The 15724-nt window shown below is 35.5% G+C and overlaps 1 protein-coding gene and 1 non-coding gene across 8 annotated transcripts in view; one reads left to right on the top strand and one right to left on the bottom strand.

Moving 5' to 3' along the window:
• Positions 1-15724, top strand: part of PRDM5 (PR/SET domain 5) — a 191446-nt gene that overhangs the window by 74459 nt on the left and 101263 nt on the right. For 5 of the 7 annotated variants that reach the window (XR_013446444.1, XM_036099222.2, XM_036099221.2 and 2 more), the window contains 5 exons: positions 5249-5423; positions 7737-7911; positions 9112-9204; positions 9471-9592; positions 13312-13391. Coding sequence is in view for 6 of the 7 variants with exons in the window: in XM_036099222.2 (XP_035955115.1) it covers positions 5249-5423; positions 7737-7911; positions 9112-9204; positions 9471-9592; positions 13312-13391 (645 nt within the window). In the remaining variant the exon portion in view is untranslated. The remainder of the gene's footprint in view (positions 1-5248; positions 5424-7736; positions 7912-9111; positions 9205-9470; positions 9593-13311; positions 13392-15724) is intronic. The other 2 variants (XM_078069187.1, XM_078069190.1) reach the window with 1 other exon arrangement.
• On the bottom strand, positions 14649-14752 carry LOC118540178 (U6 spliceosomal RNA). Its single transcript, XR_004919504.1, has one exon. It is a non-coding gene; the product is annotated as a U6 spliceosomal RNA (small nuclear RNA).

Here is a 15724-nt window from a genome sequence, read left to right as displayed (position 1 = left end):
CCTCCCAAGTCACCACTATCTGTGACCTGGTTTATTGTAATAGCCTACCACCAAAGGCAAATAAAGGAAAGTATCTGTAAACTTTTTACTAATAAGTGCTTTTCTTCTACAGACACAAGCAATTTAGTATTCTTTTTTACTATCCATTATTTGTAAAGTGTTGAGCAACTGTTATGAGTACAGCTTATGTTGTGGGCGACACATGGTAATTCTTATTTGCTGCCTTGAGGAAATCATCTTTGGGAAGACAAGATCAACACATATTAGAATTTCACTGATCATATGAATTAAATGACAAAAACCACAGAAATAAATTATAACTGCCCAATAAAGTTAAGGCATTTTATTTAGAGAAACCCCCTGGAACCTACATGCATTTAGTAGATTAGAGAAGGTTTCATGGAGAAGGATGAAAATGAGCTGTGCCTCAGATGATGCTGAGGAGTTGTAACAGGGAGGCCAGGTGGCATCTTTGCAATTATACTAAGGCAGGAATGAGGCCAATGTTTTCTGAGAGGAAGTATACCAGTTGGACTGAAGAATAGGAGGCAGGTTCGTTTGAAGCATAGTTGAAGATGAGAGGACAAAGTGGGTTCAGATTATGGGAGTCTATTTGATAAGCCTTTGGAGCCATATTTGGGGATATGACTGGTTATATATGTTGAAAACCCTGAGCGGGGGCTGGAGATTGGGGGATGGACCCGTCAGTATTATTGGTAGGAAATCTTAAGTAGAGTTTAGAATGTGGTTTTGGAGAACATGATGGGTGTAGGTACGGTGACCAACTGTCCTGGTTTGCCCAGGACTCTTTCAGTTTTAGCTGTGAAAGCCCCGTGTCCTGGGAAACCCCTCAGCTGCAAGCAAAGCAGATGGCTGGTCACGTTAGGAATAGTTCAGACAAGTGACTGAGATTGGAGGTCCAAACCAGAGTGACGCATTAGTATGTTAACAAGAGAACAGAGCGTGACAACCAGAAATCCAAAGCAATTCAGAGCTCTGGTAGGCAGTCAGTGAAATTGAATTATATTTTGTCCGAGAGCAATTTGACCAAATGAAATTCAGTCAAAAGCAGCATTGTCTTAGCAACTTTATGTGGCATTTGGGTTGAAATAAATTTTGAAAAAAAGGAATATTTTATCCACTGTTTTTCAAGTTTTATATCATGATAATAACAACAACAAAAATAATAATAATAATAGCAGCAGCTACCATTCGTGAATGCTTACCATATGCCAGTCACTTTACCAGATTTTACAGATATTCTCATTTTTAATCCTTACAACCAGCCTGTGAGATAAGCACTGTTATTTTCTTCATCTTGCAAATGAAGAAACTGGTGGTTTGAGAGATTAAGCTGTTTGCACAGTTACACAGGCAATCAACCGCAGAAAGAGACTTTGAACCCTGGCCAGTCCAAAGCCTGTGCTGTTTAGTCACTATGCGGTACAACTTCCGGGTATCAAGAACCAGGTCTGTTTATTATTTATTGTTTTCTTTTACTACAAAATAACCCCTGTTAATTCTAGAAAAATTGTAAGGTATGAACTAGCAGAAGAAGACTCTGCAAAATACTTACAATTACCTCTACTTAGAAATAAGCTCTGTTAACATGCTTGTTGGTATCTTTTTTTTGTGGGGCACATTGGTATGTATATATATGTTTTTCCTATAAAAATTACATCTGGTAAATTTTCAAACCAATTGCTAGGCATTTAATTTATTTCAGCTTCTTTTGTTGGATATTTATGCTACTGCAGCTTTTTGATGCCACAAACACCTTGCAGTAGAAATAATTAGCTGAAAATGATATACAAATAAAGCAAAATGAAACAAGACAACAAATTCAGAATGATGGACAGTAATGTAAGAGATGGATAACAGTTGTAAAACCATTCACTCTATGTTATATCCTGATTACCAACACAATGAAAACCACTGGCTGAGGAATATTTGCTTTTGGGGCGCCTGGGTGGCTCAATTTGTAAAGTGTGGGACTCTTGGTTTCGGCTCATGTCACGATCTCAGGTTGTGAGATCAGCTCCTGCTCCTGTGGGGCTGTGAGCTCAGCGTGGAGTCTGCTTGAAGATCTCCCCTCCCCCACCCTCTGCTCCTCCCCCAACTTGTGCTACTGCGCGCTCTCTCTCTCCCTCCCTCTAAAATAAATAAATAAATCTTAAAAAAAAAAAAAAGGAATATTTGTTTTTGAACAGATCATCATGTTGAACAGCGTTCTTTCAGCCAAAGCATTTTTTTTTTTTTAAAGATTTTATTTATTTATTTCAAAGAGCGAGCATGAGCAGGGGGAGGAGCAGAGGAGGAGGGAAAGGGACAAGCAGACTCTATGCTGAGCGCAAAGCCTGACCTGGGGGCTCAATCCCAGACCCCCAGATTGTGACCTGAATGGAAACCCAAGAGTCTGATGCTCAACTGTCTGAGCCACCCAGTGCCCCCAGCTCAAGCATTTTCAGGAAAATCACCAGGAGCCCATAACAGGAACCAAAAGCAGGACCCCAGACCCCAGGCAGAGTCCAGGAAGGTGCTAAATCCTAAGATGTAAATATAAAGAGTGATTTTCTTATGGAGGGAACTGTGTTCAGGGGAATAAGCCACAAAGCCGATGACCAGAAATGATGGCTATAATAAGAAGTAAATTTCAGAATGAAAATATTAGAACAATCATCAAAGCTGGAACACAAAGCCAGAGCCAGGCTAACGACAACAGGGAGTTGATGCTGAGTCCCAGGACTTTGGGTCAACATCCTTTAAATCCTTCTTGCCAAAGGTCACAGAATTGGGCCTGGGGGTGAGCCTACAGGTGAGGAATATTGCCCCAAGAGCTCAAGAGAGCTCCAGAGATTAGGAATCTGGCAGGTTCTAGCAATGGGAAGTTTTGAAGGAGAACAATATAATGAAGAGTTGTTATTGATTAAATTAGTGAAGTGTAGGGAAGGAAGCAATTTAAGAGGATACTTCTTAAAACTACTGTGGTAGCAAATGAAAGGAAGAGACTCTTGGTCTGGGTAGTGATAGGAATTATATGTCGAAAGGTATCTATATATTTCTATTAAATAAATAGATTGGAGTAATAGCTGTAATGACATTCCTCTTCGTACCATATATTGGCATACAGACAAAACATGTAGTTGGCCCTTGGTGGCTATAATGCTATTACTTTTATTAAATTGAGGTTTTAACTGGTATATTAATTTTTTTTTTTAATTATGGAGTCCCTAAATAGGCATGCTATGTCTTATGATTGCAGTTTAAGTTAATGTTATCATGCTTTAAAATTAAAAATTACTATCTTTTCTTGGTGCTATGAAGGCCATCACAAAATTGATGATTAATATTCTGGAAAGACGTTTCAATTAAATTTCTTGGATATTGATCAGATAAGCGCTAAGATTTATGATTGTATTCTGAAATCTTCATTAGGTGAGTCCTTTGTTGCTTTGGGTAACTCTTGGCAAGTGGTTTCCAAACCCTGGAAAATACCACTTCTGAGTTAATTTAAAAAGAGACCGCTCCTTTGCTGAGTGTCTAAGTTGTGTTTTGTTTATTTTTGTTGCACAAAGAGTAACAACTGTGTAGAAGTTGACTGTGTTCTTAATTAGAAATAACTTTGTATAGTTTCTGGAGGTTTGAAATTCGAAAAACTTTCAAGGATGCTCTAAATATTATAGAAACATCCTTTAATTAACCGTAACTGATGGTTAGATTTGTTCAATGCTTTGAACTTTTGCATAAAGCCTTTCTTGACCAGAAATGACAAATATGATCATCATTTCTGTCTCTTGCATGGAATTTTCTAATGTATATTGTTTTAAAAATTACAAAGATTCTGTTCATTGTAAAAACCAAACCAAAAAACCCTAAAACAGTATTGAATATAGACTACTTTTCCTCCCAGCCTCCAAACGATAACTGTATAACAGTTTGATGCATATTTTTCCAACTTTTCACAAGGGTTCTGCTTGTGTATACATATCTACACACACATATAGATACGTTACATGTCCCTCTTCCTCCCCTCGCCCTTCTCCCACTCACCTTACCTATTCCCCCTCCTCCTCTGTCTCTTCCTCCTTAACAAGAGTGTGGTGATAATGCCAATGGAGAGAAGGCTTTGTTCTGTGTTCTCTCCCTTATTGAATTTCACTCCTTGGTGGAGCTTATTGTCCTTGTCCTTCCCTCCCCTTGTCTACCACCAAGGTTCAATAAATTCAGGCTATGCTTTGCTTCTTTTTATCCTCAGCAGCCAAACTAGGAGCCCTCCCAGAACAAATCCTCAACTATGTAAAAGACAGCAATTCTGGGTGTTTCTCCTGGGGACAGCGAGCTAAGCAGCCCCAGTTCTGGCCTCCCTGGTGATTGGCCGAAGGCCCAGAGGGGCTTTTTGTACCAGTTCATTCCAAGTGTGAAGTTTCTCTGGGGTTTCCTTGGGAAGTAGGTTCTTCTTTGTAACATTTTTCTTGTGTCTGTAATGGGTTGAAATTTCTTCTGCAGTAGTTATCTATCATTTCAACCCTGATTTCTAATCTTCCAGAATTTTCTAAAAAAAATTTTGATGTGTTGATAGCGTGAAGAAATGTGAAGAAACTTCCTTTCTTCTTTGTTCTTCTGTCATTTTAGTGGAATTTAGGTACACATGATGATTCAGTCAATTCTTTGAACCTCTCAGGTGCCTGGTCTTTTTTCTATTTTTGGTCCAGGTTTTTGGAAATTCTTTTAGGGTTCGTTTGCTATTCCTCTGACTTTTGTTATAACTTGAAAGCTTTTTTTTCTTCCAGTTTTGGATTTGATATTAATTGTAATTAGGTCACTGATAGCACACTGTTCTCTGGGTGCAGAAATGACACCATTACTTAACAAATTTCTTTTTATTGCATTTACGGGCCTCCACAAGGTCTTACTGCATTAGGCAAATTAACAATGTGAAATTCACTTTTAGAAATATAAATAACTAGCCTTTCATTTGATATATATAAAGGTCACTATCTGTAATATATATATTTGTATTTTATTTGCCAGGTGACTGAATATTGTCAGTTTCCTTTTTCAGTATCTAGATCAGTGGGAGCTATAAAAAAACAAACAAATGAATAGTAACTTTTAATGGGCGCATGGGACTCAATGTATCTTAAAATGATTTCTTCATTACTATTAGAAACAAATGAATGGTTCAACATTTTTTAAATCATTGAGATATATTTGTCATACAACAGCATATTTTTTAATTTTGTCTCAGGAAGGAGAAAACATTTTCTATTTGGCAATTGAAGATATAGAAACAGATACAGAGCTGCTGATTGGCTACCTGGACAGTGACATGGAGGCCGATGAGGAAGAACAGCAAATTATGACAATGGTCCAAGAAGGGGGAGTTAAAAATTCTAAAGGACAATCAACAGCTGGCAGAAAAGGTATTGCCTCTAACTGGTGATCTGAGAGAAGGGAAGTTGTAGGAGAAATACAGTTTGAACTGCGGGTGAATTATAGTTGCATTATCATAGGGGGTTGTCAAAATAGTTGTGGTCAAAACGACTGTCAGAGGCTATCCAGCTGTAAGCCCACCTTTGTTCCAGTAGGAGGAGAATGCTGGGTGTGGGTGGTAGATGTACCCTGTAGGACTGCCAAGGTCAGCGCCAGCTTCTGGCTCCTGGCTCGCGCTGCTGTCCCTGGTACAGTGGGGTGGTGAGCGATGAGGAATTTTGTACTCCAGCCCTGGATCTGCCACTAGTCAGTCTTGGAACCGAGCAAGTCACTAACTCTTGGAGACGTTACGTTCTCATCTGCACAAGGGGAAGGGCGAGTGCAGAGGTGTCCAGAGGGCGCGGCTGGATGCTGGGCCTCCCTCTTGTTAGAGATCCTTGGAGAATCTGGAGCTTCTGGAAATCTCTTTCTGTTCTGATTGTAGAGGCCTGCAGGACTGTTAGGTTGTTTCAGTTGGGTAGCCAAAAACAGTGTGTTGGCTGTAGGTCTGACCTGCTTAGAGCAGTCCTGCAATCCAGAGATGTCGCTTGTTTGCCATCTGCTGGGGAATAATCGATTATTAGTGGAACTTGTTTCTGTTATGTTGTGTTTTACTCCTGATGGGGTTTGAAAGAAATATGAATGATGTTATAAGTATTCCCATTTTGTAATAGGCTGAAATTTACCATAGGGTAGTTCTTCATTTTGTTTATTAGCAAAGCCATTTCAGAAGTGACACTAGCTTCTTTAGTCACCATAGTAATAAAGTCTCTCATAGGGATTTCCTATTCTAACTGTACATTACTGGCTGAGAAAGTATAAGCATTCTGAGCATTGCCAGCTTATGCTTCTGTTTCTTTATTTTAGTTGGATTATTTAAGGGGAAAATGAGGACAGGCTTTCTGTTCTATCTTTCAAATATGCATTTTGCTGTTTTGCATTTCAGACTTTGGGTGATGGGGATTATTTCTGTATTATTCTGTGTTATCTTTTTGAGGGGTATTTATTTATTTATGTGAATTACAGTATTATTGACTGCATTCCCTATGATGTACTTTTTGTATTTATTTATTTTATTTTTTTAATGTCACCGCCCCCCTCCCCCCAGGCATGTTATTATTGTGTCCACTATTTTAGCTTAAAAATGAGTCTCCTGCTTATCTATTATCACCCTGATTTTTCTTTAGTTAACAAATATCAAATTCACTTCGATCAGATTTACTTTTGTAAAAATAATCAACAGAAACTTAAATAGATTTTTAAAACATATGTATCAAGTACTTACATTATTAACATTATTGCTATTTTTACTTTAGAAATCAGTTTTTATTTAATAAAACCAACCCCCCCCAATAAAAACCCAAAACACAGAATAACAAACCCACAACACAAAAGAAACAAATAATCCACTCAAATGTCAAACAATGGGGAGTTTAGTTAAATAAATATGGACCCTTATTTTTTTTAATAGAGAAAATGTTAAATGGAAAAAAAAAGAGCAACAGACGAAATTGCATAAAAAGTATGATCATAAATGTAGTTATTCTTAGACTGTGCATAAAATGTGAAAGGACAAAAGACAAATCAGACTTGAGACTATATTATTAAGTGGTTGTCTCTTTTTTATGGGGTTATTGGTCATTTTTATTTTCTTCATATTTTCTAAATTTTCTAAATCTCATCTTATTTAATAATCAGAAAAAATCTGTAATGTAGGTAGCGTACTTTGAGAAATTTGGGTGGAGCTGTGACCATCCATAGGGACTGACAAGCCAGAGACGCAATGGAGCCTCACTGCACCTGCCGTAATGAGCGCTGTTTTCTTGACCTTGGTCTTTTTCACATATATGTGAGATTCCCCTTGGTGATTCCACATAGTTTGCCTTGGTTGGATTTTTTTCTCTTTGTGCACTCAGTGAACTCAAGATGACCCATTTCAGGGAAAACTTTTGCTTTCTCATTCAACGTTTGTAATAACTCTTTGATGTGAAAAGTAACATTATAGGATAAATTAAAAATTGGTTTTGATTTTGTATTAATTTGCTGAAACAAGAGAAAGGAATTAAAAGACAATGTATTTCTCTCTAGTAACACTTCCTATTATTTTTCGTGTACAACATTATTAATACTCATAGAGATAATAAGCGTTTACTCTTCCGATACTATTAAACAGAATTAATTTTGATTTTAAAATGAAGATAAAACTGAGCAGTTCTTGGCTCCTAATTTTTGTCTTCTAAATCTGTTTCCTTGTAAATGTGCAGATTGCCTTGGCCGTAAAGAGGACTATGCTTGTCCCCAGTGTGACTCGAGTTTTACCAGTGAGGAAATTCTTGCTGAGCATCTTCAAACATTGCACCAGAAACCTACGGAGGAGAAAGAATTTAAGTGCAAGAACTGTGGGAAGAAATTCCCAGTTAAACAGGCTTTGCAAAGACAGTGCGTACAGCAAAGAATATCTAAAATTATAAGCTAACACTTTTTTAACTATTCCATTTGATTTGTTTTACAGTTTTTAACTTGTGCATGTGTGCATGTGTGCGTGTGTGCGTGTGCGTGTGTGCGCGTGACCGAGATAGGATGGGAGGAAGATAGTAAACATTCTATGTTGTCATTGTCATTAACTTATCTTTTCTTAGTATAATATGTTGATTTTGAAACATTCTGATTATTTACCTTCAACAAGTGAGCATTGTTTATGCTAATAAGTCTGTCCATTTAATTACTTGCCATTAAATATCAAGCTCATTGGTTTACTAAGCTGAAATTCAGTTATGCATAATTTAGTTAGTGCTCTGAGGTCACAGATCAAGTTTCAGTTGTCTACATTTGATATTCCCTCTGAAATCAGTTAAAGAAAAGTTTAAGAAATGGAGAGAGTTGAGAGTATAAAGAAAACAGGGACATTTTAGAAAAGAAGCACTGTTTATTTCATAACAATTTAGAAGGAACAATTTAATGATGAATAGGTGTAGGATATGACATTAAGATGAATTAAATGATCCCACACATTGCTCTGCACCCTTTATTATTTGACTTTATATTAACAAGCATATAAAGTTATCTTTTTACTTAAATATTTTACACTCATTATTAAAAGTGAGAAGATAGATACATATATTTTTATTTTAAGAATGTCACCTTGTATATGAGCAAGAAATCTTTAAAAGACTTAATATTTCATTTTTTACTCATTAAAATTCTGAAACGTGCTATATATATATTTTATATTAAGACAATTTTCATATATGCATCCACTTCGCTTACAAAATTTGAGATGAAAAATTTTTGCTCAAAACTTAAACTTAAAAAAAAACTTTTATAATAGCAAGAGAGTAAACATTTAGAAATTCTGTTATAGGCTTTTGAAAAAAAAGCAAGGGCTGTATACTTTTTAGTGAATAGACTTTAAAACTGCAGTCTAGTCAGCTTTTATTGCATCTACACCAAAGATACTTTTGCTGAGCTGGGTCTTACAGTTAAATTAGGTACTACTAAAAATTTTAAAGGGCAAAAGACAGAATGAAAACAGAGATCACAAACATGATTTTATTTAAAGTAGAGAGATTTTCTTAAGTTTTTGTCTTACGCTTCCAGTTTTTATTTCTTTTTGTTTCTTTTTTTTCTATTTCCCCTCAGCGTTCTTCAGTGCACGGCAAAAAGCAGTCAGAAGGTTTCTTCACGAAGTTTTCAGTGCTCTGTTTGCAGTTCTTCCTTCAGTTCAGCATCGAGGTTGTGTTTCTGAGTTCTCAGATGGCTGTTATCTAATTGTGGGTCATTTTTAGCATGCGTGCTTTCCACGCTTTGTAGTGACTTAGTATCACAAGGCTGCTGTGGGAATTTAAGTACTTTCCTTTTTCCTGCCCAGGTAATGCATGAAATGACCCAGAAACTCGGCTAGAGAGCTTGCATTGCAAAAGCTTGCCACGATGTAAGAATTATTTAGGTATGGCTTCACCATCTCTTCTCCCTTTTCCCCTTGCCTGGTTGTCTTGCAGTTTTGAGCAGCACCAGGAGACCTGCCGGGGAGATGCCAGGTTTGTGTGCAAGGCCGACAGCTGTGGGAAGAGGCTGAAGAGCAGGGATGCCCTCAGAAGACACCAGGAAAACGTCCATGCTGGTGAGAAGTCCCTGCAGGGTCGTTTCTAAAGGGGCCTCCTCTCCCTGGGCTGCAGTGATCTGTTTTTAATTCTTGCTCTCGAGGAGAGAGCTTGCTTTTCCATCGGACTCATACAGATGTGGAGCTCTGGCAGTGGACTTTTTTCTTTCACCGAACACTATTTCTTTTGCAAGTTGATTCAGCAGTGTTTGTCATTTTTCCTATGTCTAAAGTAATCTTATCTGGAAACCTAAGCTAGAACCTCCTGGAGCTTGGTAGGCAGGTGTATTAAGAATTAGTATTTTTAAATAACAGTTTAAAGGTGAAATACAAAATTTCTCTTTACGGAGATATATTTTAAAACTGTTACATGATGCTCTTGTGCCTTAATATTTTTACAGTAAAATTCCATTTTTTAAATTTATATTTCTTCTATATTGGAGAAAATTACTTACTGCATTTTGACATGGGAATTGAATGTATTTGGATTAATAGAGCAGATACTATTTGAATGCCTTCTAATGGCCAGCTAAACAATAAAACAAATACAACATTTGACTGTCACTTAGATTGTATCTGTTTAGCACATGGTAAATGTATTTTGGCTTAGGGATTGAATCTCTTGCACTGAGTTGAACAGATGGCTGTATTGTCAGAGTTAACTTTTCACTTCCTCAGTGTCTTTTCCTTAAAGGAGGCCGACGTTCGTGGAACTCCTCACAGCCGCCTGTATCTATACTTTTCTCATGTGTTTACATTTGCCCTTGGCTTCTGGGAAATGTGTGGAAAGATGTCTTTCTGGGTATGGGGAAAGTGGATTTCTCTTCTCCCGTCTTGTTTATTCTCACATGCATGAGAACAGGATAATCACTACTCAGCTGCCGTATCCTCTCTTTGTTCATTGTCCAAAAAGTATCTCCTTTAATGTTAAAGTTATATAGAAGCGATATGAGTGTGACTCCTGGCTCCCACTTGGCATCTCTGGGCCTCAGATTAAGTTTGAGCTCTAAATGAAAGCTCTAGGTGGTAGAAAGTATAGCCTTGGAAAATACAGCTTCAGGATGATATCAACAGGACTTTACAGTATTCTAACTTCTTTTTTTCCTTTTGAAGAATATATGGCTGATTTAGGGAAGATGGCATTTTTCTGAATTCATTATACTGGGCCTTCCCTATGCTTACAAAAGGCAAGCATAACTTTTTGATAGACCTGTCTTCGTAGTTGTTTTTTTTTAAGCTGTTATGTTTAAAATGCTGTTCTTAATTTTCTCCATCTTTGTCTGCAATGTATTACAACAAATCTTTCATGTCATTTTTAAAGTTAACTTTGCTGAACTAAGTAAAAAAGCAGATGCATACTGAAACTCTGGAAACTTGCATTCTTGTTATTGGGCATGTGGTCTTCAGGCTGTGCTGTAAGCATAATTTCTTTGAGGCTTCTTGTAATTGGCCTTGGATATTATAATATTACTGATTCTGGAAATCATGTTGACTTTGTAGGAAATAATTTATAAGAGGAATTTTTTTATATTTCTATGTTGTGGAAACATACAAAATATGGAACATACTATATTAGTCAGAGGTTACTATATGTACCTTTTGTTGGGATCGGTACACAATCGGTCTCTCATTCATAGCCCCTCTTTTGCTTCTCCCCTTTCTTCTATGAGATACACACATTTGGAGAAAGAGTATTCCACATTCAGAATAGCATAGCAAAGCAGTGTTCACACACTTGATTGTAGAATGCTTGGAAGCATACTTAAGCCACATTGTACTGAAACTCACAGTACTTAGGTGACTGTGTATTCAGTACAGCTGTATTAATTTCTCATATATCTCCTACCATCATAAATAATGTGTTCCTGAATTTTTTGAAAGTTGAATCTGAAAGTAAAAAATCAAACTTAACTGAATATAGCAAAACTAAAATAGTATAAAGTCTAGTTATGGCTTTGTGTGTGCTGTTGTCCTTCAGCCTAGGGAAGCTGGTAGAGTGGTAAGGACCTTCACAGTTACCCAAGAGGAAACAGAGAAAGTGAAGGGGCTGGACTTCTTAACCCACTTCCATTTTTTTCTTTTGTTTAGATTCTGTGGGTACTAAAACCAAGAGGTTTTGTATTTATGGGAGATAACATTTGTCTGTACTCTCAGACAAATTGTCATAACCTTTTAAAATATATATTTTTTTTCCTCAGAAGAGCTAGGATTTCAGTCCTAGGATGACGAATAGAAGACATGAGGAGGAGAGGAGAGGTTGAAGAGTAGGGATGGGGGTATGGTATACTGCCTATGATTCCAGCTGGAGGGACAGTGGCAGGAAGATGAAGCTAAAGTAAGAGGTGTGGTTGGGAATGTCTCACTTCTTTCTGTTCTTCCCCTCAGGCTCTGACCTACCTGTTAAGAAACGTTAGGGTCTAGTCTCAAGGAGCAGCTGGTATGAGGGATAAGATCGAGCAATAAAAGTTTATCGAATGAAGGAGGGAAATGCCCGCTAGTGGGAGCTGAAAAGAAGGAATATTCTTTCTCAGTGGCCCCTCATGTATTCAGTCTATATGTTCAGAGATACTTATTTTGTTTGGGAGAATTTTCTCCTTCAGTAGCCAAATTACTTGTCAATCACTAAGAAAAATTTTCTTGGCTATACTATTCAGCATGCTAAAAACAGTGCATTATATGAAATAAGTAACTTGAAGGATAAGACAAAAATTCATATTTTTCTTTTTCTAAAAGTGTTTTTCTTTCATAAACACAGTCCTATGATAAAATAAAATCATTTTGGAAAACTTTTTTTTTAACTTGTTTTGGATTGTTTTCAAAATAATAAATAAATGGGGGAGGAGATGGGGTTGAGGTTAAGGCAGGAATAGCCATGGATTTGTCATTGTTGGGGCCAGGTGATGGATACATGGTGGTTCCTCATATTATTTGTTCACTTTTTGTATATTTGAAATTAATTAATTAAAAATTGAAAAAAAAACTCTCCAGTTATTTATGGTAGTGCAGATGGTGCTATTATTACATCATATTTGAAAAATGTTTTATTGAGTCTTCATTTCTATAACCACTGTGAAATTTGAAATATGAAGTGAGCTATTATGATCACTATGTAGGAAGACAAAATTGGGCTTGTTTTGATTTGTATATTAATATGAATGTCAATATAATGTTTTATTGTACTTGATTTTTTGTTTTTTAATATTAATATGAAAAAGTGTATGTTCATAGATTTTGCAGGAAAGAGTAATCTATGAATTCCATCTTAAAAAACCCAGAATGAGTTATTAAATATTTATATAATACTTATATATTTATATATAAAAATGATATAATATATTATATTAATAATATAATATTAAATGAAATATTCTGTTAAAATTTAAAGCAAGTAGCAAAATCAGCTTGAGTTAATAAATCTAATTTTTTATAAACACATTTGATTAATTTCAAGTAAAATTTTTCATGTAAGTGTGCTTTTTAAAAATTTTACATTAGTTTATGGAAAGGTGAAAGACCTATTTTATTTATGTAGAAATGGTATATCATGCTGAATATTTTTCAAATTTAAAAAGAAAGGGTTTAAAATGCAGTTTAATGGATATAACTATAACACTGAAAGTTTTGGAATTCTAAGTTAAGAAATACGTGTTTAGAAATTATATATCACCTAGAAACATTGTATCTGATGCTCCTCCTAATACTCTCATTTAAATCATGTTGGCATTTTATTTTTATTTTAGGAGATCCTAAGAAAAAGCTCATATGTTCAGTGTGCAATAAAAAGTGTTCTTCAGCATCAAGCCTGCAGGAACACAGAAAGGTCAGTAAGATAAAGATTAATGCTCATCAGAGTATAAGATCTTTTAGTCATTTATAGTGTCTGCCATGAAAATTTTTAGTTGATTTTTATATGTATACAGACAGAGCTTTGTGGCTAATTTATATGCTAACATATTCTAAAATACAAGACTGATATGCAGAAAAGTAAGGTCTTGCAAAAACATATTTTGAATTGTTTATCACTCAGAATTAGTAGAAATATTTCTCCATTGCAAAGTGTTACATCTAACTGAGCCTTTCACTGCAACACCTCACCCTCAAATACCATGTATTTGATGAAAACTTAACAGTTTTGTGTATTTATAATGTGCTGTGCAGTGGCACTTAGCTATTAAAAATGGATGCATATTATGGTTAAGTCTGGCTAAACAAAGACAAGAGCTCCATTATTTTGAAGAACTAAAAATAATGTACAAGTATGTCAAAGTGTTGTTGGCAGGAACAAATGATTATATTTACAGAAAATAAATTTAATACATTTTGTAATAAGCATAAAGCTTACTAAGTTGTTACTATTTTAATGTGGAAATTTAACCTGAAAAATACACAGTAGTTATTAACCCTAACAACAGTAGCAGCACTAGTTAATAGAATTTACAATAGAATAGAACTAAAGTAGAATTTCAATTTTTGTTCTTATTATAGCAAAGTCTAGAAAAATTCATGTTATATAATATCACCTTATATTGTAATAACAAAGATGAACGATTATTTTTAAATTTCACATATTGTTTTGTCAGAATATCTAGGAGCATATAATATTTTCTTTTAGTAATTTAATATCCAACAAGAGAAGAGATGGTACTAGTGAATGTAAAATTTTACTTTTCTTGTGGTTTACAAAATTAATTTATCTTTTTATTTGTATATTGATATATTCCAAAATAATCTGACAGACTTTAAAATTCATATGATATTCAGTCTGATGGCTCTAACCACGTGCCATGGATTAATCTACAAACACATGAGATAGTTAGATGGCAAAGATGTCTGAGGTTATATTTTATATGTTGGGTGATTGTGATCCTCAGGGAGAAATAGTGGAACAAGCAGTGGACTGAGAATGAGGACAGTGGGTGTCATCTTCTGTCCCTAACACTCCATGTAACATTGGGTCTCTGTTCTCTGTTTTATTACATGTGACTTGGAACTGATTCATGCCTTTTAATTTTTTCCTCTAAGTGCCATGAAACTTTTTTTTTCTAGTTTCCAAATGGTTTTCTTATAGGATTGTTTAAAAAATATAGAAGACTTGAAGAATTTGTATGTAATTCTTGTGCACGGACCATGCTAATCTTCACTGTATCATTCCAATTTTAGTACTTGTACTGCTCACTTCACTGGCATTGCTTCTGAAGAAGAACCTAGTCTGAGACAAAAAGATTGTAACCGGGTGATGGGTATTAAGGAGGGCACGCGTTGTGATGAGCGCTGGGTGTTATACAGAACAAATGAATCGTTGAACACTATGTCGAAAACTAATGATGTACTTTATGTTGGCTAACTCAACATAAAAAAAAAAATTATTAAAAGAAAGATTAAATCCAATTGAATAGATGTTTTCTAAATATCTTTGTACTTGTATGTATTTCTGGTCTCTTTAAATCGTAAGAAGTTGAAGTTTAAGATATTTTACCAAGTTAAACATTTTACCAAATAGAATGTTTCAGGAAAGCTGGTTGTGGGGCATATTTCTGAAAAACGTTCTATTTTCCATTTATTTATTTATTTATTTTTCATAATATAAGAACCTTTTCCCGAAGGAATATCTTGGCAGATCTAAATACTACCTGGTGATGGTAGAACACAGCACCGAAGTTATCTCTGCAAAATGCTCATAACTTATTAGCTCAGTGCAGCACTTCCTTCATTATAGCATAGCTCCTCTAACTTAGCCTTTCTGAATCCATAGGCAGCTTTTACTGACTCCCAATTTTGACTATTCTTACAGTTAGTTGGATATGTTGAATGTCTAGTAGAGTTTGGTTGCAGTATTTACCCTTGCCAGTAGAGGGTGCTTTATGAATATGCCAAATTACATTACAGTCTAGAATGGTATCTTACATTACTATATACTATCCTATGTTACAATAAGACATATTATGGTCCTTCTTGAAAATGATCTAATTAGGGACTTCAAATTGTAAGTTATTACCCTCCATATCAATTAGTAAGCTGGACATTTTGAAAATTGTGCTTTACTTAGCATTAGGCATAGATAAATGGTTTTACCTGTCATTTTCATTTGAAATCTGATTGTTTTATCATGCTTTTTTCGGATTTTTAAAAATAGCTTGGGCCTGAATTTTCCAC

This window comes from Halichoerus grypus, chromosome 3 (assembly GCF_964656455.1).
Source record: "Halichoerus grypus chromosome 3, mHalGry1.hap1.1, whole genome shotgun sequence".
In the NCBI taxonomy this organism is placed as follows: domain Eukaryota; kingdom Metazoa; phylum Chordata; class Mammalia; order Carnivora; family Phocidae; genus Halichoerus; species Halichoerus grypus.
Note: the sequence above shows the minus strand (reverse complement) of the source record. Positions and strands in the feature narration are given on the sequence as shown.